This window comes from Salvelinus namaycush, chromosome 21 (genome assembly GCF_016432855.1).
Source record: "Salvelinus namaycush isolate Seneca chromosome 21, SaNama_1.0, whole genome shotgun sequence".
Taxonomy (NCBI): domain Eukaryota; kingdom Metazoa; phylum Chordata; class Actinopteri; order Salmoniformes; family Salmonidae; genus Salvelinus; species Salvelinus namaycush.
In genome coordinates, this window is record NC_052327.1 from 55306779 (window position 1) to 55333429 (window position 26651).

Genomic DNA, 26651 nt, shown 5'->3' on the forward strand with positions numbered 1-26651 from the left:
GGAGGGCGGATGACCGCGTGACTTTGTATCCTACCAATGTGTTACATTGTATCAGTGAAAAGTGTCTTTTCCCGACGTTGATCAAATCCCGATCTATGCCACCATTTTTTAACAGCATCATAATCTTTGATATTTGATGTAAAGTTTACATAGCTCATTTGGCTGTAAGCGTTTCCGGATTTGACGTGTCTGAGAACGGCACCTTCCTCCCGAAAGCATTGCGGTATCGCTTCTCGGCCTTTTGGCTAAGATCAAGTGTAGTATCTGTTGTTGTATTTTGCCGTCTTCTGTACACAAATGTCATAATTTAATCAAATTCTGGCTGTCTGTACCGTTAAGGTTCATGGTGGAATGGGATAATAGTAAGCCAAAAGCTGAAAGTATCCCATTACATTTTAAGAAAATAGTGGAATGGGCAAAGAAAACCCCTGTCTGCAAAGTAAAAGAAAACGTAATCAACCACAGATTGCTATACGAAAAATTAATAGAAAATTGTCGTCCTAGAGACCGATTACCAATATCGCCTTCCACCTGGCTACGGACACAATTAAAAGGTTTAGACAACAGACTGAAAGATTTTAATTGGCTTGTTTTACACAGACGTCTTCCGGTCAGATCAACATTATATGATCATAATTTGACCCTGAATAAATTTTGTCCCAGGGACAATTGTTTTGCAATTGAAACAATTCCCCATGTTTTATGGGAATGTTCTTTTGCCAAATTGGTTTGGAGAAAAATTAAACAATTTTTTGAGATTTTAAAAAACATTGATTATGAAGGGGTAGCCAAACTTGAACTAAAAAATGTGGAAAGGGTGCAATTATTAGCATTAGTGACTCTGGTGTCCCTTATCAAGACCAAACTTTGGGAGGCCAGATGTGGTGCGGTCAATGACACCCTCAAGTGGTCACCGACGGGATTAGTTGAATTTATAAAACAGGACATTTGGAAAAGAATACATTTCGAAATAGATAAGTGGGGCATTGTATCAGTGAAACAGAAATGGAAAGGGGTTTACCCTTCACTTTAAATGTTTTTAGAGCCAATTGAAATGTAGGCTAAGCCTTTGTACATATTTGATATACACTGAGGTTTATTCAGAATTCACTTTGGTATATGTATATGTTTGTATTTATAGAATTCTTTGTATTGTTTTTTGGAGATTATTAGAGGCAAGTTAAACTTGAATGTAATAATACTGGTCAGGTTATGCAGAACAGCTTTTTTTGAGTAGTCTTGCTATTGTTATATTGTTACACTACTTTTGGATACTGTTTTATGAATCGATGTCATGTAATGCACTGATTTTGTAATTGTATTTAAATGAGAAATGTAAATAAAAATTCTTTTTCCAAAAAAAAAAAAAAAAAAAAATCTGTTCTTATCAGTTTAATATCTGATACGTCCCCTATCTGGGGACCATATATTAAATTGATTTTTGGAATAGGGAGATGGAATAGGGGCTTGCTCCGTCCACTCCACGCATCGACCTGGTATTGCAGTACCTCCAGGAACGGTGCACCCCCTGCCGTTGTAAAGAAAAAGCAGACGAAGCCAACCGGATGGTTCGTTTATTATAGTCATGATGGATATTGCGTTTAATTAAGCAAGTCTATGTCACTAGATAGTGTTCAGTCACCCATTTAATCAAAACAAATTCAAATAGTTTTTGATGCTTTAATGCCGTTTTTATGTGTATAATATGATGTACAAAAATATATATGAGCTGTTTTCAAAGAAAATGCAACAATAAAACTTTTCCATAAGAAAATATATGTTCTCTGGGAGACCCGCCAGGGACCTGTGGAAGAAAACAGGCCCTGATCTCATGTCCGCCAGCAGGGGAAGACCTAACGCCCCAGCTCGTGCTGTTATGGGGTGGGCCGAAGGCCTCCACAAAGCTCTGGCCCACCCTCACGTGTCTGAAGGACGCACTGTGGTCCTCCCGCAACCTGCTGGTAGGGAAACGAGTCCCTCATGGTGTACTCTTGTACTATTTCAATCAGGAAACAACTGTCTTTACCTACTAGTTTTTTTGGAACAAGGTTGTCGAGTTTCAAAACAGCGTCCATAAGACCTACAGAGCTGTTGCAAAACAGGAAATGGATTTTCAAAATGTAGTTGTCTTTTTAAAACATAAATACATTCATCAAAAGAACACGACTGCTTGCAACAACAAAAAAGATTAACGCGACTATACTTGTCTCGTGTCCAAGCGGACAAAACAGGAAGTTAGTTTTGTATTTTAAAAATCCCAGTAGATCTATACATTTTCTTTGCAGTCACTAAAATCATGATGATCAAAATTGGAAGTGCAACTATCCAAAGGTACAGAATTATGGGAAATGACTCTCACTAAGCATATTTCACCAAACAATATTACAAATCAAATTTGATACCTGATTTCAAAAAAATATTTCAAAAATAATCAGATTGTGTGTGTGATTCATTCATCAGATGTACTAGGTGGGTATAGGAAGAAGAAAACCTCAAGTATAAAAAGCAAGGCAGGTATAAATGCAATACTTCCAAGTGCACAATAACACCTGCTGGTTCAGGCTCTCTTCCCATTTCCACCTGAGATCTGCAGAGTTATCATCGTGGACAGGTACGCCCCAGTGGATGACAGATCTGCAGAGTTATCATCGTGGACAGGTACGCCCCAGTGGATGACAGATCTGCAGAGTTATCATCGTGGACAGGTACGCCCCAGTGGGTGACAGATCTGCAGAGTTATCATCGTGGACAGGTACGCCCCAGTGGGTGACAGATCTGCAGAGTTATCATCGTGGACAGGTACGCCCCAGTGGGTGACAGATCTGCAGAGTTATCATCGTGGACAGGTACGCCCTAGTGGATGACAGATCTGCAGAGTTATCATCGTGGACAGGTACGCCCCAGTGGATGACAGATCTGCAGAGTTATCATCGTGGACAGGTACGCCCCAGTGGATGACAGATCTGCAGAGTTATCATCGTGGACAGGTACGCCCCAGTGGATGACAGATCTGCAGAGTTATCATCGTGGACAGGTACGCCCCAGTGGATGACAGATCTGCAGAGTTATCATCGTGGACAGGTACGCCCAGTGGATGACAGATCTGCAGAGTTATCATCGTGGACAGGTACGCCCCAGTGGATGACAGATCTGCAGTTATCATCGTGGACAGGTATGCCCCAGTGGGTGACAGATCTGCAGTTATCATCGTGGACAGGTACGCCCCAGTGGATGACAGATCTGCAGTTATCATCGTGGACAGGTACGCCCCAGTGGATGACAGATCTGCAGAGTTATCATCGTGGACAGGTACGCCCCAGTGGGTGACAGATCTGCAGAGTTATCATCGTGGACAGGTACGCCCCAGTGGATGACAGATCTGCAGAGTTATCATCGTGGACAGGTACGCCCCAGTGGATGACAGATCTGCAGAGTTATCATCGTGGACAGGTACGCCCCAGTGGATGACAGATCTGCAGAGTTATCATCGTGGACAGGTACGCCCCAGTGGATGACAGATCTGCAGAGTTATCATCGTGGACAGGTACACCCCAGTGGATGACAGATCTGCAGAGTTATCATCGTGGACAGGTACGCCCCAGTGGATGACAGAGCTGCAGAGTTATCATCGTGGACAGGTACGCCCCAGTGGATGACAGATCTGCAGAGTTATCATCGTGGACAGGTACGCCCCAGTGGATGACAGATCTGCAGAGTTATCATCGTGGACAGGTACGCCCCAGTGGATGACAGATCTGCAGAGTTATCATCGTGGACAGGTACGCCCCAGTGGATGACAGATCTGCAGAGTTATCATCGTGGACAGGTACGCCCCAGTGGATGACAGATCTGCAGAGTTATCATCGTGGACAGGTACGCCCCAGTGGATGACAGATCTGCAGTTATCATCGTGGACAGGTACGCCCCAGTGGGTGACAGATCTGCAGAGTTATCATCGTGGACAGGTACGCCCCAGTGGATGACAGATCTGCAGAGTTATCATCGTGGACAGGTACGCCCCAGTGGATGACAGATCTGCAGAGTTATTATCGTGGACAGGTACGTCCCAGTGGATGACAGATCTGCAGAGTTATCATCGTGGACAGGTACGCCCCAGTGGATGACAGATCTGCAGAGTTATCATCGTGGACAGGTACGCCCCAGTGGATGACAAATCTGCAGAGTTATCATCGTGGACAGGTACACCCCAGTGGGTGACAGATCTGCAGAGTTATCATCGTGGACAGGTACGCCCAGTGGGTGACAGATCTGCAGAGTTATCATCGTGGACAGGTACGCCCCAGTGGGTGACAGATCTGCAGAGTTATCATCGTGGACAGGTACGCCCCAGTGGATGACAGATCTGCAGAGTTATCATCGTGGACAGGTACGCCCCAGTGGGTGACAGATCTGCAGAGTTATCATCGTGGACAGGTACGCCCCAGTGGATGACAGATCTGCAGAGTTATCATCGTGGACAGGTACGCCCCAGTGGATGACAGATCTGCAGAGTTATCATCGTGGACAGGTACGCCCCAGTGGATGACAGATCTGCAGAGTTATCATCGTGGACAGGTACGCCCCAGTGGATGACAGATCTGCAGAGTTATCATCGTGGACAGGTACGCCCCAGTGGATGACAGATCTGCAGAGTTATCATTGTGGACAGGTACGCCCCAGTGGGTGACAGATCTGCAGAGTTATCATTGTGGACAGGTACGCCCCAGTGGGTGACAGATCTGCAGAGTTATCATTGTGGACAGGTACGCCCCAGTGGGTGACAGATCTGCAGAGTTATCATCGTGGACAGGTACGCCCCAGTGGGTGACAGATCTGCAGAGTTATCATCGTGGACAGGTACGCCCCAGTGGGTGACAGATCTGCAGAGTTATCATCGTGGACAGGTACGCCCCAGTGGGTGACAGATCTGCAGAGTTATCATCGTGGACAGGTACGCCCCAGTGGATGACAGATCTGCAGAGTTATCATCGTGGACAGGTACGCCCCAGTGGATGACAGATCTGCAGAGTTATCATCGTGGACAGGTACGCCCCAGTGGGTGACAGGGTTGGGGTCAATTCCATTTCAATTCAGAAAGTAAATCCCCAAAAAATGTTCCTCATTGAAAAGCATTGCAGATAATTGTAATTTCAGTGTACTTCCTGAACTGAAATGGAATGGACCGAAACCTGGTGAATAACGGTAGTCCTATTACCATCGTGACAACAGACTGCATACCCAAGAAAGAACATTATGTGACACCGGTGTATGTTTGGATAAAATAATTCCTGGAACATTGTCATGACAACAATATTACTGAACAGGTTGAAATGAGAAAGAAAAGAAGAAGAAATATTCATGCATAAAAAAAAACACTTTTTCATCAGGCTTTCACGACTCAAACTTCTTACCTCATTTAAAATATAGCATTTTCTTCATACATTACAAACCGATAGAAACCATTACAAACCATTACAACCTGTAGCAAATAACTTATATTGCACAGACATATGAAAATCAAACACTAAAGTGAAAAGTCAACTGAATAGTGCTGGTGCCTGAACTCTAAAACATTCACGTGGTTCATCAGTAGCTATGGGAAACGTAGTTCTTTTCACACTGATCTACAATAGAAAATGTCATTTGAATCATCTAGGCCTATTTTGAACAGTAAAAAGGACATTGTTGCATAAAATCATTTTAGAAGGAAAATATACTATACGGTAAATAGATCACAAGAATGAGAATATTCCTCAAAGTTCAAAATGTCTGAAACAATTGCAAAAGAAGTAAGCGGCATGGTGTTAAAGCTGGCAAAGTTGAAATGGCTGAGAGAAAGAAAGGCGAGAGGACAAAGAACACAGAGAGAGAGAGCACTGCAAGACGCCTGGTACAGTTTATAGATGTAGTGTGAGAGCATATTTCCTCTGAGTGTTTATATTCTATTCATAGCTACGCCACCCTGTCTGTTCCAAAGCTCCATTGGCTGGCTTGCATATTCTCTTGTATATCTTGGCATTAAGGGAGGCATGTCCTGTGATTCACACGGCCAACATTGGGCAGCAGAATCTTTTTTTTTTTTTTTTTTTTTACCAGCGTCGAAGCCCGGCAAACTATCCTACGAAGTTGAGAGATGCAGACACACAATCGCCTCAAAAAAAAAAAAAAAAGCATAAAAAAATTAAAAAAATAAAAAAATCTAGTAGAAGGGCTGACATTCAAAAAAAAAAAAGCCTTTTCAAGTCAACTGGTACCAACACTCTTCATGATATTAGCTGAACCTCAGTCTACATTGAGACTTCCAGGATCTCTCCATGTCTATCTTTAGCCTACCTGCCACTACAAAACAGAAGAAAACATGGTATTAAAGGATGGAATAGACACAGCTCACGCATCTCCTCAAAAAGGGGGAAAAGCATACTCGTAGACAAATAAATGACCTGTTGAGAGAAACAGGAAACATTCGAACAACAAGTGGGCGATATGTGGCATAAATAAACCAGATTCAGTCATTCATGTAGTCGGAGACATTAAAAAGCCATTATGTTTTGGGCTACATCATTTAACTATTCTAGCGCAAAACAAATGACCTATATGATTAATTAATTATTTAAAAAGAAATATATATATATAAGCCAGCAAAGAATACAAGGTTAGGCCGTCTTGCCTTTCTCAAAGGTGTGCTGATTCGTTAAGAGACTTACCTCTTGAAGTTGCAGGCAGACTGTGACATGACATAATCTGTGTTGAAAATATGAGGACTAACCTTCAGCCCTCCTCCTCCTTCTCCTCCAGGCGGAGACGGTCTCATCTCTTGTTTCTCCATCTCCTTATTCTTTTTATTTCTCTCAACTGCTTGGGGGTTTTTGACACCCCTGTAGGTTGTCTAAGAGGAGATGGAGAGGTCAGAATGGCAGCTACAGACACACGGCTCTGTCCCCACTGGCACTCTATTCCCTATATAGTGCACTACTTTAGACCAGAGCCCTATAGAACCATATTCCCTACATAGTGCACTACTTTAGACCAGAGCCCTATAGAACCCTATTCCCTATATAGTGCACTACTTTAGACCAGAGCCCTATAGAACCCTATTCCCTATATAGTGCACTACTTTAGACCAGAGCCCTATAGAACCCTATTCCCTATATAGTGCACTACTTTAGACCAGGATCCTATAGAACCCTATTCCCTATATAGTGCACTACTTTAGACCAGAGCCCTATAGAACCCTATTCCCTATATAGTCCACTACTTTAGACCAGAGCCCTATAGAACCCTATTCCCTATATAGTGCACTACTTTAGACCAGAGCCCTATAGAACCCTATTCCCTATATAGTGCACTACTTTAGACCAGAGCCCTATAGAACCCTATTCCCTATATAGTGCACTACTTTAGACCAGAACCCTATTCCCTATATAGTGCACTACTTTAGACCAGGGCCCTATAGAACCCTATTCCCTATATAGTGCACTACTTTAGACAAGGGCCCATAGTGTTGACTACACTGTTACAAGTCTAACGTCTCTTATCATGTGTTCAGTTGAAACGAGTTAATTCATCGTCTTCAGTTCACTTTATTGATCTTTTCAGAAATGGGTCTCCCATAATTGAGAGAATTTACAGACAAGAGTATTACTAGAATACAGGCCTACATGTGCATGTCATGATCTGACTAGAAATATTATGTTGAACGTAATTCTATTTGTACGGTTAAACGCTAGATACAGAAGGGTTGCAAATCAAACTGAGCTTCCTGAAAGAGGATAGTGCTCGCCATTGGGCAGGGCAGCCAGTTGTCAGACTTCCTGAAAGAGGATAGTGCTCGCCATTGGGCAGGGCAGCCAGTTGTCAGGCTTCCTGAAAGAGGATAGTGCTCGCCATTGGGCAGGGCAGCCAGTTGTCAGGCTTCCTGAAAGAGGATAGTGCTCGCCATTGGGCAGGGCAGCCAGTTGTCAGACTTCCTGAAAGAGGATAGTGCTCGCCATTGGGCAGGGCAGCCAGTTGTCAGACTTCCTGAAAGAGGATAGTGCTCGCCATTGAGCAGGGCAGCCAGTTGTCAGACTTCCTGAAAGAGGATAGTGCTCGCCATTGAGCAGGGCAGCCAGTTGTCAGGCTTCCTGAAAGAGGATAGTGCTCGCCATTGGGCAGGGCAGCCAGTTATCAGACTTCCTGAAAGAGGATAGTGCTCGCCATTGGGCAGGGCAGCCAGTTGTCAGACTTCCTGAAAGAGGATAGTGCTCGCCATTGGGCAGGGCAGCCAGTTGTCAGGCTTCCTGAAAGAGGATAGTGCTCGCCATTGGGCAGGGCAGCCAGTTGTCAGACTTCCTGAGAGACATTCAGTACAGTTCATGCAGACAGATAGCCGTTGCCAGGTTGTCACTAGTTACCACAGCCACAAAGTCATAAACACCACGTATTTCTACAATTTATCTTCTTAAAATATTATTTTAAACCTAACCATAACCACACTGCTAACCTTATGCCTTACCTTAAATTAAGACAACAAAAATTAGATTTTTTTTCCTTTCATGAATTTTACAATTTAGCCAATTTTGACTTTGTGGCTGTGCTATCTAGTGGGAACCCAGTTGCCAGCTGTTTGACACATGCTGGATTATATGACCTCCAATGTGGCAAGAGGCCTGGTCCCAGATCTGTTAGAGGCATTAAGTTCCAGTATATAGTGTTGTTGTGTCGGGGAAAGCATATAGCCTGGTTCCAGATCTGTTTGTGCCGTCTTGCCAAATCCTGTGGTCAACGGAGTGACAATAACCATTGGAGCTGGCAAGACAGCACAAACAGATCTGGAACTAGGGTAAGGAACGTTTAAAATAAAGTTAAGACAGAATGACAAAGTGTGCAGCACCAGAAGTGAGAGGTGGGTCGTGTGGGTGGTGGGAGGAAATACCAGCCGAGTCAAAACATGGAGCTAAGAACACGGTCTTCATACTCACCTCGATGCTTTAGTAGGACGACATGTTTTATGGGTTGGATACAATTGGCTTTGACTGAAGAATTTCTGTATAACAGTAAAAAAAAAAAAATACCCACCAGTCTTATGAGGAGCAACTAAACATTATGATTGAAGATACTTTAGTAGCCTTGCAACAAAGGGTACAAAACACTATAGATTGAATTTCTAGATTGGATTTCTTGGTTCAAGGCTCGTTATATTCGGCTAACCTTTTCACACTACGGAGCGGAAATCAAGCCGAGCTGCAGTGTGCTGACCTGGTTACACGGCACATCTACCGTACAGATGTAGGATCTTCATTTGAGCCAGTTTGCTACAGCCTGAACATAATCATGCAGCAACAGGAAATGTGAATTATTATGTGGATTATAATTAAATTGAATTTTTTTTGTAGGAGTTGATACATTTTTCGTAAGGGAAAAATCGAGTCTGAAATATCACAGTGGAAATTACAAACTTCAGAAGACTTTTTAAATCTCAAATATACTGCAAGTTCTCCTGCAACAGGGTGATCACATTAAGATCCTACATCTGTAGCTGCTGGAACCGTACTGGGAAGGGATTGGAGCCAGCGCAGTAGGGGTTTTCGGTCAGTTAACACGATAGTGTAAAAAGGGATAGGTAATAAGATTTACATTTAAGTCATTTAGCAGACGCTCTTATCCAGAGCGACTTACAAGTACATACATTCATACTTTTTTGTACTGGCCCCCCGTGGGAATCGAACCCACAACCCTGGCGTTGCAAGCGCCATGCTCTACCAACTGAGCTACACGGGACTAGATGCCTTCTCTCTTCTCCCAGCAGACTCCACTGTCTCAGTAAGCTCTTCTATGCTATATGAATAACAAGACTGGGAGAGTGGCTGGCTGCTGAGATGAACTGGTAGAGTTGGGACAAATAAACCATACCGATCACTTATCACAGGCATTTTCGCAGATATCGTTCATTACGATAAGTAGCCTATACTAGAGAAATGTGTTTTGAAATTAAATGTTTTCTAATATGACTGATTGTTCATGGAACAATAGATGGCTACAACCATACAACTAGTAGTAGTAGTTTAAAGGATTTTTTTTTTTTGTACAAATGGTGCACATTAAATGTTATCGCATAAATTCAGGCAATTTATCACAATTTGGATTTCTGTCTGTATCGCCCAGCTCTACTGACTGTTCAGTGGTTGTCTACAGTACGCCACTTAGAAGACACTCATCCCAGCTAAATGACTCATGGTACAGTGGTGTACAGGATCCCTGTGGGAACTGACCCCACAACCTCACCACACCCTAATCCAACTGAGCCACACAGGACCACCATGTGTGGGCTATATAGGGCTGGTTTCCAGGACACAAATTAATCCTAGTCCTGGACTGAAAAAAAAAAGAATAATTTAACGGTGAATCTCCATGGAAAATGCTTTTCGATCCTAGACTAGGCTTAATCTGTGTCCGGGAAACCAGCCCTTTGCTGTACCAGTGTAAGCCTACCGTATATGGTTGTCATAACAACTTGTCCAAAACAGTCATACCTCTTTCTGCCTCTTCTCAGCGGCCTCTGCCAGCTCACGTCTCCTTGTCTCCTGGCAAGGAAGCAGAACATGTTGAGTGGGAGGAAAATTTAAATAAAAAAAAAATATAATGTTAAATGAAATTAATGAGGAGGAAAAAAATATTCAAGTAATGAGAAATTAAGAGCAGAGACCTGAATGGGAACGTATAATTCTTATTGTTTGTGTTTATTGGTTATGCTGTTTTATGTTACATTGTTTCATTTTGTAATCCAAATATATGTACAATTTGTTTACGATGTTGACCTGAAACATAGACAATTGTGTGTGTGTGTGTGTGTGTGTGTGTGTGTGTGTGTATACACAGCTGGCAATATATATATAAAGTGTAGCTCGCTAGTTAACGGCAGCAACCAAGCTAATAATGAACCTAGCTACAGTAACAAGTTACTTACTCGATCTGGTGTGGTGGACAAGTCGTTTCCAGGTCCACCAAGGCACGGTAAGCACATCCCCATACTTGAGCAAGGAAATCAACTTTTTAGTTTCAGTGTTGAATGTTTGTTGGCTACTTGACTAGATTGAGCTAGTTAACGTTAGTTCGCTAAATCTAGAAGAACCCAGCAGGCAAGGTTAGCAAAAGTGCCAAGTTAGTTACTCTTGTGCACATCGACAAAGTGGCTACCCACTCTGCTTTTGCTAAATCTACGAGCTAACTAACTATAACCATGGAGGAACAGACCTTAATCACCACGGAAGGGCCAACCTCCAACCACTCTCATCAGCAAGTTTTTCCAACTGTCCAACCAAAACCACTGCCTTGTCTACTTGTATATTCCCAACAGTCATCTAGAACAGTAGCAGTGGGATGCTCAACTTTACAGCCTTTCAGCCTAACCCAATAAAATAATGTTGTTTTTTACACCGTATATCCAAAGGCATCTCACCACTCGGACAGGCTGCACACAACACTGAGGTATACAGAACGGCTGCATAGTGTGTTCTGAATATATTTGTGAACCGCTTTGCCATCTGAAACACAACCCTTTTGTAGTCTGCCATGTGCGATCGAAGCTGCCGCCCTGTAACGAGGAGTCACCAGCTTGTTGTCAGCAACACACACAAAAAAAAGTACTTCCGTGTTGCGGAATTTAAGAAACTTTCAAAATAAAAGCCCCCCGCGTAATATTATAAAAAGTGTGAATAACTTGTATTTATTCATGATATATGAACAACTATTGTCTAAACATTAACAATGATTCATATTTGTTCATATTTAAGTTGCATTTGCATTACATTTGTAAAAAAAAATATATGTTCTAAGGTCAAATAAATGTTCCCAATGCAAATCAACGCAAATGGAATACCTATTTGCCTATAGAGCAACACATATTCTGGGTGCCACAGTAAAAGTATTATAGGAAATACTCAGGGGTGTCTGTAGAATGTATATGTGTTCTGAATAATACGGAGTGTTGCCAATATGTATTACATATACAGTGATTTGCATTGTGATCAATGGAATGGGTGGAGAAAGGCCAGCAACACTCTTGTGTTATTCCGTATGAATCGTTTTTCCTGTAAAGTGCTATATTTGTACCGTATAGTTTCCAGGCACCACATTTTAAGCTGTTTGACCACAGTAAAAGTCCAGCAACATTTCCTATGACCTAGCATTTTGTTTAAACTGATTTGTATTCTAGGGACTCTAGTGAGTAGACTGGACGAGGGACTCTAGTGAGTAGACTGGACTAGGGACTCTAGTGAGTAGACTGGACTAGGGACTCTAGTGAGTAGACTGGACTAGGGACTCTAGTGAGTAGACTGGACTAGGGACTCTAGTGAGTAGACTGGACTAGGGACTCTAGTGAGTAGACTGGACTAGGGACTCTAGTGAGTAGACTGGACTAGGGACTCTAGTGAGTAGACTGGACTAGGGACTCTAGTGAGTAGACTGGACTAGGGACTCTAGTGAGTAGACTGGACTAGGGACTCTAGTGAGTAGACTGGACTAGGGACTCTAGTGAGTAGACTGGACTAGGGACTCTAGTGAGTAGGCTGGACTAGGGACTCTAGTGAGTAGACTGGACTAGGGACTCTAGTGAGTAGACTGGACTAGGGACTCTAGTGAGTAGACTGAACCCTGGTTTTATGGACACACAATCAATAATTTTTCCTGTACAGTGCAATTTGTTTGTGCAATAGAACAAAAATACAGTGACTTTTCTTAAACATTACATTTCAAAATTGCATCCCTTGAACAATAGCACCAGTAAATAAACAAGAATCTTACAATCAGAATAAAATGTTTTTTTATTATTTAAATTTGTATGTATTTGTATATCTTTTTTTTACCAGTAGGCTATTATTGTGTTTTTGACATTAATTTACTTAGACTCCAACCTTTCCTCAATGTGCTAAACCTTATAATATTATCGATCTTATATAATGTAGTAATTGTCTTTCGTTTAGAATTTTCACACATGTAGTTATATTTTTTACATCATTTTAACATCATGCACTATTCAAAGCTGCAAAAAAAATATTAGTTTACACATAGCGTCATACCGCCGACTTTTATTTTGAAGGCAAAATGCTGGGCGTCTATGCAGGTGTTGTGAGATCTGACAATCTGTGTCGAACTGCAAAAAGAAGACTTGGAACACCAGCGTTTTCATGCAGTTGGGATGGTTGTCCAGTAAATGGAATATTATTGATTTCATTATCATAGGCAAAAAAAACGATTCCACTGTCCGTTTTTTTTTATTTTTATAGGAAATGTAAACAAATAATGTCTAGTTTCCATAGTTTCTCTCATGGAATGTCATTCCTTTGCTGCATGATTTGGGGTTTAAGAGAGCATAGGAGGGGAATGTGACGTGTTCCTTCAAAATCAATAAAAAGGACATGTATAAATGAAAAAAATACACTCTTCTCTACTACTGTCGCCTACATGTTATTTACAAAAGTATATCCTGGACAAGATCACTTCAGATGGATAGACTTCACAGCTATGCATCTTTATGTGTGTAATCCATTGACATGCAATCAAGAGATCTGTACAGACTTGTATATGTCAATATTCCAGTATATTAGATTATTTGAAATCTAGCCTATGATCATCTCTTTGTCATCTTGGATTAGCCCTGTTCAGTTAAATAGGCGAGCATTTTTTTCCACAGATTTGATTTCACCACTCCACCAATCAATAATCAATAGGCGTTTTATTATGTAACGCTGTCAGACTCATAACCAATCGAATTTCAAAACCCCACCCATGAATACCGTTAATGATGAACATGTCAAAGGACAGTGCGTCAGTGTCTATTGGAAGACCATGGTCCGACTCCGTTTCGGGGAACCATATTTAATTTAATGTGTATCAGTTAGCCTAATGACATAGTTTCTCCGAGGTTAGGCTACCGGAATCGCACCATGAATACTCAAATTCAGTTTCATTCAGTGGATCCCGGACTCGAACTCTCCTCAACGCAGACAGGTAGGGCTACCACCAACTTCACTTTTAAAGACTTTCTTTTTGGAATAATTATAAAGGGGTTATCTTCCGTTCATTGGCACGGGGATAGCCTTGTTTGTCTGACATACATTTTCCTAATAAAGCGAAGCGACTCTCGGTAGAGTCAACACGTTTCCATTTCTCGTGAATTAGATTTCAACCGCTATAATTTCGATGATCATAAATTATTCCGGAGGCACAATGGAGCGCCATGCTATGAATTTGACATTTTACGCACTAGCCTAATAATATACAGTACCAGTCAAAAGTTTGGACACACCTACTCATTCATGGGTTTCTCTTGTTTTCTACATTGTAGAATATTAGTGAAGACATCAACACTATGAAATCCCACAAATGGAATTATGTCGTAACCAAAAAAAGTGTTAAACACATCAAAATATATTTTATATTTGAGATTCTTCTAAATAGCCACCCTTTGCCTTGATGACAGCTTTGCACACTCAGCATTCTCTTAACCAACTTCATGAGGGAGTCACCTGGAATGCATTCCAATTAACAGGTGTGCCTTCTTAAAAGTTAATTTGTGGAATTTCTTTCCTTCTTAATGTGTTTGAGCCAATCAGTTGTGTTGTGACAAGGTAGGGGTGGTGTACAGAAGCTAGCCCTTTTTGGTAAGAGACCAAGTCCATATTATGTCAAGAAAAGTTCAAATAAGCAAAGAGAAACGACAGTCCATCATTACTTTAAGACATGAAGGTCAGTCAATCTGGAAAATTTGTACAGTCGCAAAAACCATCAAGTGCTATGATGAAACTGTCTCTCATGAGGACCGCCACAGGAAAGAAAGACCCAGAGATAACTCTGCTGCAGAGAATAATTTCATTAAAGTTAACTGCACCTCTGAAATTGCAGCCCAAATAAATGTTTCACAGAGTTCAAGAAACAGAAACATCTCAACATCAACTGTTCAGAGGAGACTGCTTGAATCAGGCCTTCATGGTCAAATTGCTGCAAAGAAACCACTACTAAAGGACACCAATAAGAAGACTAGATTGAGCCAAGAAACACGAGCAATGGACATTAGAGCGGTGGAAATCTGTCCTTTGGTCTGATAAATCCAAATGTGAGATTTTTGGTTCCAAACAACATGTCTTTGTGAGACGCATAGAAGGTGTACGGATGATCTCTGCACGTGTAGCGATACGCCATCCCATATGGTTTACGCTTAGTGGGACTATCATTTGTTTTTCAACAGGACAATGACCCAACACACCTCCAGACTGTGTAAGTGTAACAGTTCCGTAACTACAGACGCTGGGAGATGGGATGCAAGTACAAGGTGCTGATTTAATAAATAATAGACGTGAAACAAAGCAAGAACAGCATCTGGACAAGAGAAACAAAAACAACATCAATGCAGACATGGGAATGAAACTGAGGAAGTGACGGATATTTGACCAAGAAGGAGGGTGATGGAGTGCTGCATCAGATGACCTGGCCTCCACAGTCACCCAACCTCAACCCAATTGGGATGAGTTGGACCGCAGTGTGAAGGAAAAGCAGCCAACAAGTGCTCAGCATATGTGGGAACTCCTTCAAGACTGTAGAAAAAGCATTACAGGTGAAGCTGGTTGAGAGAATGCCAAGAGTGCAAAATTGTCATCAAGGCAAAGAGTGGTTACTTTGATTTGTTTAACACTTTTCTGGTTACTACATGATTCCATATGTGTTATTTCATAGTTTTGATGTCTTCACTACTAACCTACAATGTAGAAATATAGTAAAAAATAAAGAAAAACCCTGGAATGAGTAGGTGTGTCCAAATGTTTGACTGGTCCTGTACATGCATGTCACTCTATTTCCAATAATAAAAAAATATATAATTTGCCCCTTATTTGACCATGCAAACAGTAATTGGGAAATTGTGTAGACTACATATTTAACCTGTATTTCTCCCCTTAAATATATTCATATGCACTACATTACACTACACAAAATACTGGGTTGTTTGGATGACTGGTGGTTGCAGGTATTGGGTCAGTCAGTTGGGTTGCTTTCTTCAGAAAGAGCATGGTTGGGTTGTTAACGCTAGGTTATTGATGCTGCGTTAATTCTCCCGCCAAATCCAGAAGGTCAAAGTGATGAGGTAAGCTTGTCAATGAGGATTGTTGCAGCTGTTTAGCAAGTCTAGCGTACCGTGCAGCCAGCGCTGAATGGAATTACTTTTTGCTGGACAAATGGGAAAGGCGTTGTGGCTGACCAAAAACGGTGAGTAAAAAGCTAGCTAGCTAACATGACTAATGATCCATTCAGGTTAAATAGACCTAGCTATCATAATTACATATTTTCTCAGTCATTGAGTCATTAAAACTCGTTTTTCAACCACTCCACAAATTTCTTGTTAACAAACTATAGTTTTGGCAAGTCGGTTAGGACATCTACTTTGTGCATGACACAAGTCATTTTTCCAACAACTGTTTACAGACAGATTATTTCATTTATAATTCACTGTATCGCAATTCCAGTGGGTCAGAAGTTCACATACACTAAATTGACTGTGGTTTTTTTAACAGCTAGGAAAATTCCAGAAAATTATGTCATGGCTTTAGAAGCTTCTGATAGGTTAATTGACATCATTTGAGTCAATTAGAGGTGTACCTGTGGATGTATTTCAAGGCCTACCTTCAAACTCGGTGCCTCTTTGCTTGACGTCATGGGAAAATCAAAAGGCATCAGCCAAGACCTCAGAAAAAAAAATTGTAGACCTCCACAAGTCTGGTTCATCCTTGGGATCAATTTCCAAACGCCCGAAGGTACCACGTTCATCTGTACAAACAATAGTACGCAAGTATAAACACCATGGGACCACGCAGCCGTCATACCGCTCAGGAAGGAGACGCATTCTGTCTCCAAAAGAAGAACATACTTTGGTGCGAAAAGTGCAAATCAATCCCAGAACAACAGTAAAGGCTCTTGTGAAGATGCTGGAGGAAACGGGTACAAAAGTATCTATATCCACAGTAAAACGAGTCCTATATCGACATAACCTGAAAGGCCGCTCAACAAGGAAGAAGCCACTGCTCCAAAACCGCCATAAAAAAGCCAGACTACCGCTTGCAACTGCACATGGGGACAAAGATCATACTTTTTGGAAAAATGTCCTCTGGTTTGATGATACAAAAATAGAACTGTTTGGCCATAATGACCATCATTATGTTTGGAGGAAGAAGGGGGAGGCTTACAAGCCAAAGAACACCATCCCAACCGTGAAGCACGGGGGTGGCAGCATCATGTTGTGGGTGTGCTTTGCTGCAGGACGGACTGGTGCACTTCTCAAAATAGATGGCATCATGAGGATGGAAATTTATGTCAATATATTGAAGCAACATCTCAAGACATCAGTCAGGAAGTTAAAGCTTGGTCACAAATTTTAGTTTTATTGATTTTTTTTTTTTTTTTCATTGATATCAGTGTTCCCATTCCTCTGTCAAAGATAGTCAACACATTTTTATTTTACCTTTATTTAACTACGCAAGTCAGTTAAGAACAAATTCTTATTTTAAATGACGGCCTAGGAACAGGGGCAGAATGACAGATTTTCACCTTGTCAGCTCAGGGATTTGATCTTTCAACCTTTTGGTTACTAGTCCAATGCTCTAACCACTAGGCTACCTGCTGCAAATTGGTCTTCCAAATGGACAATGACCCCAAGCATACTTCCAAAGTTGTGGCAAAATGGCTTAAGGACAACAAAGTCAAGGTATTGGAGTGGCCATCACAAAGCCCTGACCTCAATCCCATAGAAAATTTGTAGGCAGAACTGAAAAAGCGTGTGTGAGCAAGGAGGCCTACAAACCTGACTCAGTTACACCTGCTCTGAATGGGAATGGGCCAAAATTCACCCAACTTATTGTGGGAAGCTTGTGGAAGGCTACCCAAAACGTTTGACCCAAGTTAAACAATTTAAAGGCAATGCTACCAAATACTACATGTTATTTACAGATTGATTACCAGGAATTTATGAAGTTTACCAGGAATTTATGAGGATTACCAGAAATGTATCAGGATTACCAGGAATTTAGGAGGATTACCAGGAATTTAGGAGGATTACCAGGAATTTAGGAGGATTACCAGGAATTTAGGAGGATTACCAGGAATTTAGGAGGATTACCAGGAATTTAGGAGGATTACCAGGAATTTAGGAAGATTAACATGCATTTTGTGGAGGGTTGTTGGATTGACCTCCGGACTAATCTAATGATGTTTGTTTGTGCATGTGTGCGTCTCAGGTGAAGCATATCTTTGAGGACCCTCCCTGCAAGTGTCCCAATAAGTTCTGTGTGGAGAGACAGGCTCGCGTCGGAGAGAAGATGCTCTTCATCCGGGTGTGTGTGCCACCTCCTCGTCTTCTTTTTAACGCACTTTCTCTGACACAAAAAAAACACCTTGTTTTTGTAACATGATTTTTCTAGTTGCACACGGCTCAGCCACGTAGTTAACAGCAGCTGGACTTTAAATTGGGCTTGGACTGTGCCTGCCAAAATATCTTTGACCGAATGTTTTGGGTTCGGTGGGGTCAAATCTGAAGTGTTGAAATCTGGTGTAAATAATTTTGCACATGGCTGGCTTGTACTGTAAGTGATTTACACTGGGGTTGTGGTGTTTCATATTGCTGTGAATATTATATTGATACGGCAGATATGAATACGGATTGTATGCCCGGCTACAGAAATACTTACTTAGGTCCATTGCTCCTCAGTGTCCTCAGGGACCCATAGACCATTGATGACTACAGATGGCTGTTTAATGACAGCCAATTCTGTCCTCATAGCAAACCCACTCTTTCCTTCTTGTTCTGAGATTTGATGAGTCTGAATTTTATGAGTCTGGATTTGATGAGTCTGAATTTTATGAGTCTGGATTTTGGCTGACCCACTTTTACCAGGAATTTGTTGTTTATTGACCTTTCACTTTTGGCAGGATTTTTTTTAAATCCAGGTTGGAGTTATATGAGGTTTTTAGTTTAACAACAATAATGTTTCTCATCTCAATGTGAACTGAGTCACACACACACACACACACACACACAGTCACACACACACGCACACACACACAGTCACACACACACAGTCACACACACACACACACACACAGTCACACACACACATACACAGTCACACACACACAGTCACACACACACACAGTCACACACACACACAGTCATACACACACACACACACACACACACACACACACACACACACACACACACACACACACACACACACACACACACACTGCACATTGCAGTGTGTTGATATTTGGACTGCCTGACTGTGTGGATGACAGACGTCCATTGTCTCTGCTGGTAGCAGCTCCTCTGCTGCTGTGAGCCTTCATTTACTGGTGATGCTATTCCAACTATGTCTGTGTCCTGGCCCATAGAGATAGAAAGAGAACTCCTCTTTGTATTATCCATGCTTAAAAAAAAAAAGGTTTATATCCATCTAGACTCCTCTTTCTACCTCTATGGGCCAGCCAGGGTTGATGGGGTTCGGGGGAAAAGAGAGCCCTCAGGATCAACAGGCTTGATAAATAATACATAGGATTGGAATAGCCCTTTTCTAAAACACAAAGATACTTTACGATAATGCATATGCAGTTATTGTTGCCAATGAGCTATCGCCCTAATTTGTATTTATTCTTAATTGTTTCCTCGTTTACATAAAATATAAATGTTTTTATGTCAAAATATCTTACTGTATACTGTAACATTCTATTTATTTATTTTATTTAACTAAGGCAAGTCAGTTAAGAACAAATTCTTATTTACAATAACAGCCTAGGAACTGTCTTGTTCAGGGGCAGAATGACAGATATTTACCTTGTCAGCTCGGGGATTCGATCCAGCAACCTTTCGGTTACTGGCCCAACCCTCTAACCACTAAGCTACCAGCCACCCCTAACTCAAACAGACCTTGCAACAAAAAAATGCCTTGCAAGAATGAAGTCTATTGACAAGTACAGATTGGTGAAGTAGCATTTGGTGCTCTTGGGATCTTGGATTTACAACCAGGATTCACATGTCTTAAAATGCTGTTGAAGGAGGATCTGGACTGTAGGTCAACAAGGGCTGACAATGCGCTCTAGAAGGACCCCTGCTGGTAGCACACAGTATCACCATTTCTGGATGGATAGCTCTTTGAGGATCACAAATGCAGAATAAGAGAAAGGTTGTATGTTAGCCTGGTTTTAACGTACATGGACCAGTGTTCAGGGTCTAAAATAAACCTTTTGTTCCGATAGTGCCCTCTTTGCTGTCAAGTAGATATCTTTAAGAAAAGATTTTCTACCGTACAGAGAGGGGGAACCCAGACATCTTTTGTACGATAGACGTTTCTTTCAACCATCCATGAGGGTTGCTGAGCAACCAAGGACAAGTCACAACTAAAGGCGAGTCTTGATTCTTCTTTGTCCAATGACTGTTCAATTCCAATAATGAGCTTGTTGGACTCTAGAGTGTTGGATGAAATGAAACTTCTGTTGCTGTGTGCTCTCTACATGGGCTGTACATGGGCTGTACATGGGCTGTACATGGGCTCTACATGCTCTCTACATGGGCTGTACATGCTCTCTACATGGGCTGTACATGGGCTGTACATGGGCTGTACATGGGCTCTACATGGGCTGTACATGCTCTCTACATGGGCTGTACATGCTCTCTACATGGGCTGTACATGCTCTCTACATGGGCTGCCTGTAAGGTGTGAACCTCCATCTCACTCTGGTTCTCAGCTAGCAAAATGGCGGTGGAAAAAGTACTCCATTTATCATACTTGAGTAAAAGTAAAGGTACCTTGATTTGAAAATGACTCAAGTCAAGGTGTCACCCAGTAAAATACTACTTGAGTAAAAGTTTAAAGTATTTTGGTTTTAAATATAAATTAAAGCTATAATGTTACTTATATTAAGTATCAAAAGTAAATGTAATTGCTAAAATCTATTTAAAGCTACAATATGTAACTTTTTTGGGCGACCCACCAAATTCACATAGAAATGTGATTTCTAGATGTGTCATTCACAATTGAAAGGAAGTCTAAGAAGCGGTAGATCTGTTCTATGTGTGCTATTTCTATGCTTCCTGTTCTTACGTTTCGTTTCTGTATATTTTACTTTCGGTTTTGTACTTCAAACAGTTGAAAATACAATATTAATATTTTTTGTTTATGGAATAGATATTTCAAAGCGGTTTTAGATTGTACATTGATTCTCTACACTATACTTGTTTGTTTTGTCACATAAACTGAAATTAGGCAAACTATTAGAATATTAGCAACCAGGAAATGGTGGTGTGATTTCTACATAGTACACCTTTAAGTATCAAAAGTAAAAGTATAAATCATTTAAAATTACTTATATTAAGCAATCCAGACAGCACAATTATTATATTTAAAAAAAAATGTGGATAGCCAGGGGCACACTCCAACACTCGGACATAATTTACAAACAAATAATTTTTCTTTCGTGAGTCTGCCAGATCGAGGCAGAATGGATGATCAGGGATGTTCTCTTGATAAATGTGTGAATTTCAAAACATAATTCTGCCCTGCTAAGCATTTAAAATGTAATGACTACTTTTGGGTGTCAGGGGAAATGTATGGAGTAAAAAGTACAGTGCCTTCGGAAAGTATTCAGACCCCTTGACTTTTTCCACATTTCGTTACGTTACAGCCTCATTCTAAAAATGGATTACATCGTTTTTTCCCCTCAATCTACACACAATGCCCCATAATGACGTCACAATACCCCATAATGACGTCACAATACCCCTTAATGACGTCACAATACCCCATAATGACAAAGCAAAACAGGTTTAGATATTTTTGCTACTTTATCCCCCCAAAAAACTGAAATATCACATTTACATAAGTATTCAGACCCTTTACTCAGTACTTTGTTGAAGCACCTTTGGCAGCGATTACAGCCTTGAGTCTTCTTGGGTATGACGCGACAAGCTTGGCACACCTGTATTTGGGGAGTTTCTCCCATTCTTTTCTGCAGATCTTCTCAAGCTCTGTCAGGTTGGATGGGGAGTGTTGTTGCACAGTTATTTTCTGGTCTCTCCAGAGAACCTTGTTTCTCATGGTCTGGGAGTCTTTAGGTGCCTTTTGGCAAACTCCAAGTGGGCTGTCGTGCCTTTTACTGAGGAGTGGCTTCCGTCTGGCCACTCTACCATAAGGGCCTGATTGGTGGAGTGCTGCAGAGACTGTTGTCCTTCTGGAAGGTTCTCCCATTTCCACAGAGAAACTATAGCTCTGTCAGAGTGACCATCGGGTTCTTGGCCACCTCCTTGACCAACGCCCTTCTCCCCCGATTTCTCAGTTTGGCTGGGTGGCCAGCTATAGGAAGAGTCTTGGTGGTTCCAAACTTCTTCCATTTAAGAATGATGGAGGCCACTGTGTTCTTGGGGACCTTCAATGCTGCAGACATTTTTTGGTACCCTTCCCCAGATCTGTGCTTTCGACACAATCCTGCCTTCAACCTCATGGTTTTTGCTGTGACATACACTGTTAGTTGGGGGACCTTATATAGACAGGTGTGTACCTTTCCAAATCATGTCAATTGACCACAGGTGGACTCTAATCAAGTTGATGAAACATCTCATGGATGATCAATGGAAACAGGATGCCCCTGAGCTCAATTTCAAGTCTCATAGCAAAGTGTCTGAATACTTATGTAAATAAGGTATTTCAGTTTTTTGAATACATTATTATCTCTCTCTCTCTCTCTCGCTCGCTCGCTCGCTCGCTCGCTAGCTAGCTAACCGGCCACCAGGACACCTGTTCACACCCAGGCTCCTCTCTCTCTCCTGGATACAGGCCTAGCCGCGGTCTGCCAGCACCATAGAGACATGATTGAAAAGGCCTCTGTGTCAAAAGCCCATAATGTCCCTAGTCACAATGCCTGAGGGGGCACACATTCATGGAACGAGTGTCCCGCCAATGGCCTGTTGATTGATTCTGTTAAAGAGGCTTATAAATGTTTGATGTTGAGAGAGAGAGAGAGAGAGAGAGAGAGAGAATAGAAGAGGACAGGCCATACCACATACCACAGATATCCTATTAAATGATATATGTAATTCTATGGGACACACAATCTAACTTGCTACTTCCATTCAGGAAGTCACTGTCTGTCAAATGGGGCTTTCTGCAGGCACTCATTCCTGCTTGGATTGATTGTGCTCTAAAGACATTCTACTGTAAATGTGATCTCCTTTTGTTTATCATGTATTTAATAGGATTGATAATGGCAGGATAGCTATGTAGTTTAATGGAATCACAACGTATTGTGGATATGGCAATGGCACCCTTTTTATTTCTCTGTCCCGCTATTTATTTGTGTGGTGTAGATGTTGCCACGGTAACCAACCCAGGAAACGTACAGGAGTACCATGTTAGACGGTAGCAGGTAGCAGGCAGGAGTAGTGTTTACAGTAGTACCACGTTACAGAAGGTAGCAGGCAGGAGTAGTGTTTACAGTAGTACCACGTTACAGAAGGTAGCAGGCAGGAGTAGTGTTTACAGTAGTACCACGTTACAGAAGGTAGCAGGCAGGAGTAGTGTTTACAGTAGTACCACGTTACAGAAGGTAGCAGGCAGGAGTAGTGTTTACAGTAGTACCACGTTACAGAAGGTAGCAGACAGGAGTAGTGTTTACAGTAGTACCACGTTACAGAAGGTAGCAGGCAGGAGTAGTGTTTACAGTAGTACCACGTTACAGAAGGTAGCAGGCAGGAGTAGTGTTTACAGTAGTACCACGTTACAGAAGGTAGCAGGCAGGAGTAGTGTTTACAGTAGTACCACGTTACAGAAGGTAGCAGGCAGGAGTAGTGTTTACAGTAGTACCACGTTACAGAAGGTAGCAGGCAGGAGTAGTGTTTACAGTAGTACCACGTTACAGAAGGTAGCAGGTGGCAGACAGGAGAGTTGTTGTAATTTAAAAGGTGTGAAGGAAATTAACAGAATATTGCTATATACAATGCAACCCACATCATTACAATTTCTTGGTTAAACCACAGCACATGAATTTTTAGTTTTGGAGTCATTTATTAGTGAAAAAGGAATCAAACAAAGCCATTGTATTAGCTGTGAATTACTAGAGATGTCCATCTACTACACTAGGCAAATTAAAATCTGCATCTCAAAGACATTTCCATTGTGATTTTCATTCTTCCCCCTCTAATCAAGGTCTGATTTAGTCCTGGGACATCGGGTCAGTGCGATGAATTATCAGGTGGAACAGAACACCAGCAGTACTCTGGACCTCCAGGCTGGGATTTGAATAGCCCCTTTGTACTACACCATGAAATAATATCGTTGTCAGCTAAAGATTTTCACCAGAGTTTTTTTTTTTAACGTTTGTGAACACTGACTGGACAATATAGTAATCTTCTTCTTCTTGTTCTCCTAGATGCTACACAACAAGCATGTGATGGTGCGTGTGGGAGGAGGCTGGGAGACCTTTGAGAGCTACCTGTTGAAACACGACCCATGTCGGATGCTCCAGATCTCCAGAGTGGAGGGGAAGACCTTTCCCATGTCCCCCAAGTCACCCAACACCAAGGACCTCACCCCAGACAGCTACTTGGTGGTGGCCGCACACTACCGCAGCAAGAAGTAAAGATGGCCGCCTACTACCACAACAAGAAGTAAAGATGGCCGCCTACTACCGCAGCAAGAAGTAAAGATGGCCGCCTACTACCACAACAAGAAGTTAAGATGGCCACCTACTACCGCAGCAAGAAGTCAACTGGCGCTTCAACCAAGGGGATCAGTTTGAGCAAGGCGAGGATGGTGATGGCCTACTACCGCAACAAGAAGTAAAGATGGCCGCCTACTACCACAACAAGAAGTAAAGATGGCCGCCTACTACCGCAACAAGAAGTAAAGATGGCCGCCTACTACCGCAACAAGAAGTAAAGAAGGCCGCCTACTACCACAACAAGAAGTAAAGATGGCCGCCTACTACCGCAACAAGAAGTAAAGATGGCCGCCTACTACCGCAACAAGAAGTAAAGATGGCCGCCTACTACCACAACAAGAAGTAAAGACATTCATGAGGACCTGAGGAAATGACCTCTTGCCTTTCCCAACTAGCAAAACTGATTGAAATGACAGTGACACAGGGCAAAGCCAGCTGACACTGTCATTCCAACCAGATTCCAACCAGTTGCTTGTACAGTATGTCTTCTAGTTGATGTAAGCCACAGCCGGCCCACCTGAGCTACAGAACAGACAGTGGCCAGCAGGTATATATCTCCTGTCCTAGCGGTCACGGCAAACTAGCGTCACGGTGACGGTTTGATTTGGATTTCTAGCCTTTGAGAATAATCTATGCAATCATTTTGACAGTCATTTTTAGTCGGGGATTGAGGCTGGTATATTTGGTTCTAAAAGCATGTTTTCTAATGTTACCTTGTGTGTATTTTGTTTGACTTTTGTCATTCATTCATTTAATAGTGTGAAAGTATAGTATGACTTCTGTAATAACTGATATATTCTGAATAGTGATTGGATACTGGTAAAGCTGAATCTGGACATGTTCCACCAATCATGTTCCTCCTACGGTTCCACCAATCATGTTCCTCCTACGGTTCCACCAATCATGTTCTTCCTACGGTTCCACCAATCATGTTCCTCCTACGGTTCCACCAATCATGTTCCTCCTACGGTTCCACCAATCATGTTCTTCCTACGGTTCTACTAATCATGTTCCTCCTACGGTTCCACCAATCATGGCGTTTCTCCTTTCCTTGTTTTCTAAATATGCAGCTACACCACACAAGGGAAGATAATCATGGCTAAAACAATGTGTTTTTAAATGTATTCATGTAATCACACAATCAGTCACAGTACAGGCTTACTGGTTACCATGCCCAGGGACTTGTCTCTGGCTTGAGCTTTTTGCTTTAAAGACCAAAGGGTTCCACCATTCAATCTAATGGAAGTCAACATTTAAAATATGTTTGAAATAGTGCTACTTTATTATGTTAAAAGTCCTGACTAATATGAACAGCTGTACGTAGGATGTGTTTATTATGGTGCTGATTATGGATTTCTCTGTAATGTCTATTATGAGTGATTCTCTTTTTTTTCCACGAGCTAGTTCTGCTCTCCTGTTCTGAAGTTAAAAGCTTTTGATCATTTGTTAAGGAACGCTATTAACATCGTTATTGTGAGAAGATTATTTCCGAGGATTAAAGAGACAATCAAATGTAGAATATTTCTTTTTGATTCTTGTGAATGGCAATAGGACTGATCCAGATAACATGTATTGTATGGTCTGTCTACGATAACGTAGATTTGTGTCCATTCAACCTCATCCCCTGGCAAATTGCTAGAGAGCTGGCTGGTGGACAAGACTCGTGTTGATTGCTACTTTACTGACACCTACTGGTATGTTACAGTACTGAAAATGGCCATCCACAACTACAACGTGATGGCTGGCACTGGCTTGTTCCAAGAAGCCTTGCGAAACCACACTAACAGACATGTTATAACATGACATTCAACCAACCATCAGAGCAACCTCCAATCAAATCTAATCCTCTTTTATTCGCATTTACAAAATAACCTGTTTTACAACAGCATAGAAATTGGAGTCGTTATCCTTCATCAATG

At 41.8% G+C, this 26651-nt stretch overlaps 2 protein-coding genes, 1 non-coding gene and 1 pseudogene across 4 annotated transcripts; 3 read left to right on the forward strand and 1 right to left on the reverse strand.

Annotated features, from left to right (window-relative positions):
• The first annotated feature begins 225 nt into the window (after positions 1–225).
• LOC120066809 lies at positions 226–394 on the forward strand (annotated as a pseudogene).
• A 951-nt stretch (positions 395–1345) lies between these two features.
• Positions 1346–1530, forward strand: LOC120066901. The gene has a single exon (XR_005478877.1). It is a non-coding gene; the product is annotated as a U2 spliceosomal RNA (small nuclear RNA).
• A 4727-nt stretch (positions 1531–6257) lies between these two features.
• Positions 6258–11410, reverse strand: LOC120066790 (small VCP/p97-interacting protein-like). 2 transcript variants are annotated; one of them, XM_039018261.1, is made up of 4 exons: positions 10946–11410; positions 10512–10562; positions 6767–6886; positions 6258–6339 (listed from the first exon to the last, which is right to left on the reverse strand). In XM_039018261.1, exons 1-4 carry the CDS (start codon positions 11006–11008, stop codon positions 6325–6327), a joined length of 249 nt encoding a protein of 82 aa, XP_038874189.1. In that variant the 5' UTR covers positions 11009–11410; the 3' UTR covers positions 6258–6324. The 2 variants fall into 2 exon arrangements, with proteins under 2 accessions (XP_038874189.1, XP_038874188.1); XM_039018260.1 differs by having other exon boundaries at positions 6270–6339; positions 6705–6886.
• Positions 11411–18265: 6855 nt separating this feature from the next.
• On the forward strand, positions 18266–26164 carry LOC120066791 (growth arrest-specific protein 2-like). Its single transcript, XM_039018263.1, has 2 exons — positions 18266–18356; positions 24442–26164. The coding sequence occupies exons 1-2, from the start codon at positions 18342–18344 to the stop codon at positions 24649–24651; spliced, it is 225 nt and encodes a 74-aa protein (XP_038874191.1). The 5' UTR covers positions 18266–18341; the 3' UTR covers positions 24652–26164.
• Positions 26165–26651: the final 487 nt, after the last annotated feature.

Coding starts and splice junctions, on each gene's coding strand:
- LOC120066790 (XM_039018260.1), bottom strand. CDS start 11,008: ATGGGGATGTGCTTACCGTGCCTTGGTGGACCTGGAAACGACTTGTCC. Junction 10,563..10,945: donor TGTCCACCACACCAGATCGA/GTAAGTAACTTG, acceptor CTTCCTTGCCAG/GAGACAAGGAGACGTGAGCT. Junction 6,887..10,511: donor CTGAGAAGAGGCAGAAAGAG/GTATGACTGTTT, acceptor ATCTCCTCTTAG/ACAACCTACAGGGGTGTCAA.